General features: G+C 37.7%; 1 protein-coding gene across 1 annotated transcript; it reads right to left on the reverse strand.

Annotated features, from left to right (window-relative positions):
• Window positions 1-2,449: 2,449 nt before the first annotated feature.
• Window positions 2,450-3,175, reverse strand: LOC132181807 (F-box protein CPR1-like). Its single transcript, XM_059595038.1, has one exon. It carries the CDS (start codon window positions 3,173-3,175, stop codon window positions 2,450-2,452), a length of 726 nt encoding a protein of 241 aa, XP_059451021.1.
• Between the last annotated feature and the right edge of the window lie 469 nt (window positions 3,176-3,644).

The raw sequence follows: 3,644 nt of genomic DNA on the forward strand, positions 1-3,644 counted from the left end.
GATCATGGTTGAAGGGGTGAATTCCTTGGAACCGAATGAGAGCAGTAGGGGGCACCTTTTTGCGGACGTTAGTTTCACGTTGAGAAGTATTCCCTGTTGGAAAATGGGCTTTGTTCGTAGAGGGGTGAATACCGCTGCTCATGCATTGGCTCGTTTGGCTATAACTAGTACTATGAATATGGTGTGGCTATATGACCCACCGGATTGTATTCGGGAAACTATTGATGCAGAGCGTTTTGCTCTGCAATCTTTGATTTGATTCCAATGAAATAGATGTTTGTTTTTCTAAAAGAATAATGGGAAAGAAACATTTTTCCTTTTGAGATGGGACAAAAGTCAAAAAAAAATCAATAGGTTTAATGACTCATGATAAAAAACGTATGAAAAATTAAATGCTCTTTAATGACCAAACGGTCACAAAATTATTTCTAGAAAACCACTTGCTGGATAAATAATAAAAGGGTTTAAAAGGAAAGAAAAGAAAAACAATTGTTTGTAACATGTACATATTACAACAATCTCCCACATGTTACAAACATTAAAATAGGAGATTTAAAGCATGCATCGATGTGGTACCCGTAGGTTTTAACCGCACCTAGGATAAATAAGTAAGAACTTAATGAATCGTGGTAGAGTTAAATTCTTTTAATCAAACTTATCACCCACATAACTATCTCCGAAAAAACAAAATCAAATCAAATCAAATCAAATAAAGAATTTAACGCAATTCCCGACAACGGCGCCAAAAACTTGTTATTCAAATATCCACTTAAATTAATAGGCGAATAAATATACGTTTTAACTCACAAGTGCACAAGAACAAAGCAGTAGTATAGGGTGCAAGTACGAAATCATTCCCACGAAGAATTAAGTTTAAAATTAATTTTGTAATTAAAACAAAACAGAGGTTGATTTTTGAGTTAATAAAGATAAAGGTAGGGCTTTGATATCCACCAATAATCATGCTCAATAACATGACAATATGCCAAAACTCTAATCATATTATGAATACTTAAAGTTTGTTAACCTAAGGGTAAGGTGTCTACTCCTTAAACTATTGATTTTCCTAAGCAATGAATTAGGTATGGGTGTCTACTCTAATTCTTTTCTTTCTTAACAAATTTGGCATGAGTGTCTATTAAGTTATTCTTTAAGAAAGCATAAATCTGTGGAAATCGACAAACACATGAAACCCAGGGCATGGGTGTTTACTCCCGGTTTCCATGTTGATTAAACCAAGAACCCGTGAGGAGATTCTTTTGTTACTCTATTAAGCCTAGGACTCGATCATCCAAATTGACTTAAATAACTAATCCATACTATATGCATATAATGGCCAATCACACACATATGAGGAATTCGATAAAACAGGAATTAATCAAGTCAAGCATCACAATATGATTATCACAAATGCGCCAATATTGATATATTAAAGAAACATAATTAGTGCTTCAATCTAGCCCCACTAAGGAGTTTAGTTACACATGAGTTTGATGTTAAACATCTTCATTAAATAAAATAGAAAGGAAAATAATAAACCCGAAAACTTGAGCTTAAAGAGCCTCTAAATCTTCTCCTTGAAATTGTGTATCTATTCTAGAGGCTTAAGGGTCTACTTATAGGCCTAGAGAAATCTTAGAACCCCTAGTAAACCTAGAAAATTCGTAGGGCTTAGTCCTATTACAAGTGGGACTTGGAAAACCCTAATATGGAAGGAAAATGAATTATGGCCGCAACTGACTTGTTCTTCACGCATGGGTGTGCTCGATCGCGGCCCGTGTGCGCTCGATCGTAGGTCAACGATCGATTGTCTATGTGATGCGCTCGAGCACATTGCGCTTGAGTTTCTTCTTTTGCTTGCGAGTGCACGCCTTGCACTCATTCCTTGGCTTTGGGTGCTCGATTGCTGGTCTAGTGCGATCGATCGCACTGTCAGAACCTCTAGCTTTTCCCAATTTTGTGTCTTATGCTCAAACTTTCTAGAAGTGCTTCCTTTTCTTCCAAAAACCTATAAAACAAAGAAAATGCAAAACGGAAATAAAATTGCACAAACTAACAAAACTAAGGAATTAACAAATATAAATTAAGGGACTAAAATACATATATTTTAGCACTTATCAATCCCCCAAACGACGAAACAAAAAACCTAACTCTACCCCCATTAGCTATTTCATTTTTCCGTCCAACTTTACCTACACGCAAATAAACAAACAATAATCCCTATCAACCATCAGTTGGAAGTAGAACAACATTATAGTACATGTTACTCCTCTAGTGGAACTTCTTTTTGGTTAGAGGATAGACACACAAGATTTTAATGGAGCATCGGTACCATTATTTGAGATATTCATTATAAGGCATGCTTTCTAATCATAGTGATAGGAATGGGGAACTTATAGTAACAAGTACAATGTGAAACTAGCATCAAGTAATTGCATTTCTTTGTGCCCTAACTACCACTAGACGAACACCCATGTCGCCTCGGAACTTGGTTTGTTATATTGAGTAGAACAAGGCTCTCCACATAAGTATCCAAAAAAATCCCAAAAAAATTCTCCCTTGGGTAACAATTGTGAAGATCCACATAACCTTGGCTACTTGGTCCTAAAGAAATGCCATTGTCCACTAGAACTTCACCACTCTTTGTAAAGACTATCACCTTGTCAAAGATGCACGTTAGCTCCCAACTTTCAACATCAAACAGATGAGTCCAAGATTTCACCACTCCATACTCTTTCATCACCCACACAGTTAGACACGCATAGCCATGGAGGTGATGTTCACAAGAGACAAGCGCAAGCAACCCATCAAGTAGCGCCAAACTGAAGTGCAAGTCGTCTGGTTCTTGTAAACTCTGAGGCAAAGCCACTTCACCAAAGGCCTCATCCTTCATATTAAACAACATGATAACATTGCGAAATTGTAGATCATGTAGAATGTGTGCGATCCAGTGGATTGCTCCATTCACAAAAACCAATGAGGACCGACGAGCTATGATGTAGGGAGGATCGGGAGTTGTAATAGAGTGCCATATGCTGGTAAGAAGCATATAAATCTCAACCAGAGGTGGAACATTTAGATTTGAATGATAAGTGTGTCGATGAATGTGATCCACAAGTGAATGATAAGTGTGTGGGTGATACACAAGTCTCACCAATTTGTAATCATCGGTCATGGGATCATACCCAAAGCCAACATATTGGTCGATCCTATCATGAAAAAAAAAATGGTGATTAGGCTTCGGAAAGGATATGGCTTTTTGAATAAAAGGGTTCTAGAGAACACAGAACCTTCCCTTAATGAAAGCCATATTGACAAGACAAAGTAGGCCATTAGATGAACCAACTAAGTCCAAGGAATATCTATGGTTAGATGGATCACGCAATTCTATGTGATATGATGGGTTTGCAAAGAAATCATCATTCTATTCTACATCATCTTGATCACGATACACAAGGAAGGTGTGTGTGACTGGGGTATAAAATTCTTGTTCGCTATGGCTAACTAAAAGGCAGGGTGGGTGTTGGGGGTTGGAAGGAGAGCGATTGAGGTGGGTGGAAATGAATTCAGAGGTGGATATTAGAGAGCACCATGCCTTTGAAACGCAACTGAATCTGATGAGCAACTTCACCGGCAACCGTGAG

The sequence above is a fragment of the Corylus avellana genome, chromosome ca5, assembly GCF_901000735.1.
Source record: "Corylus avellana chromosome ca5, CavTom2PMs-1.0".
Taxonomy (NCBI): Eukaryota; Viridiplantae; Streptophyta; class Magnoliopsida; order Fagales; family Betulaceae; genus Corylus; species Corylus avellana.

What these genes read in the sequence shown, in the direction of transcription:
- LOC132181807 (XM_059595038.1), bottom strand. Translation starts at nt 3,175, where the DNA reads ATGACCGATGATTACAAATTGGTGAGACTTGTGTATCACCCACACACT.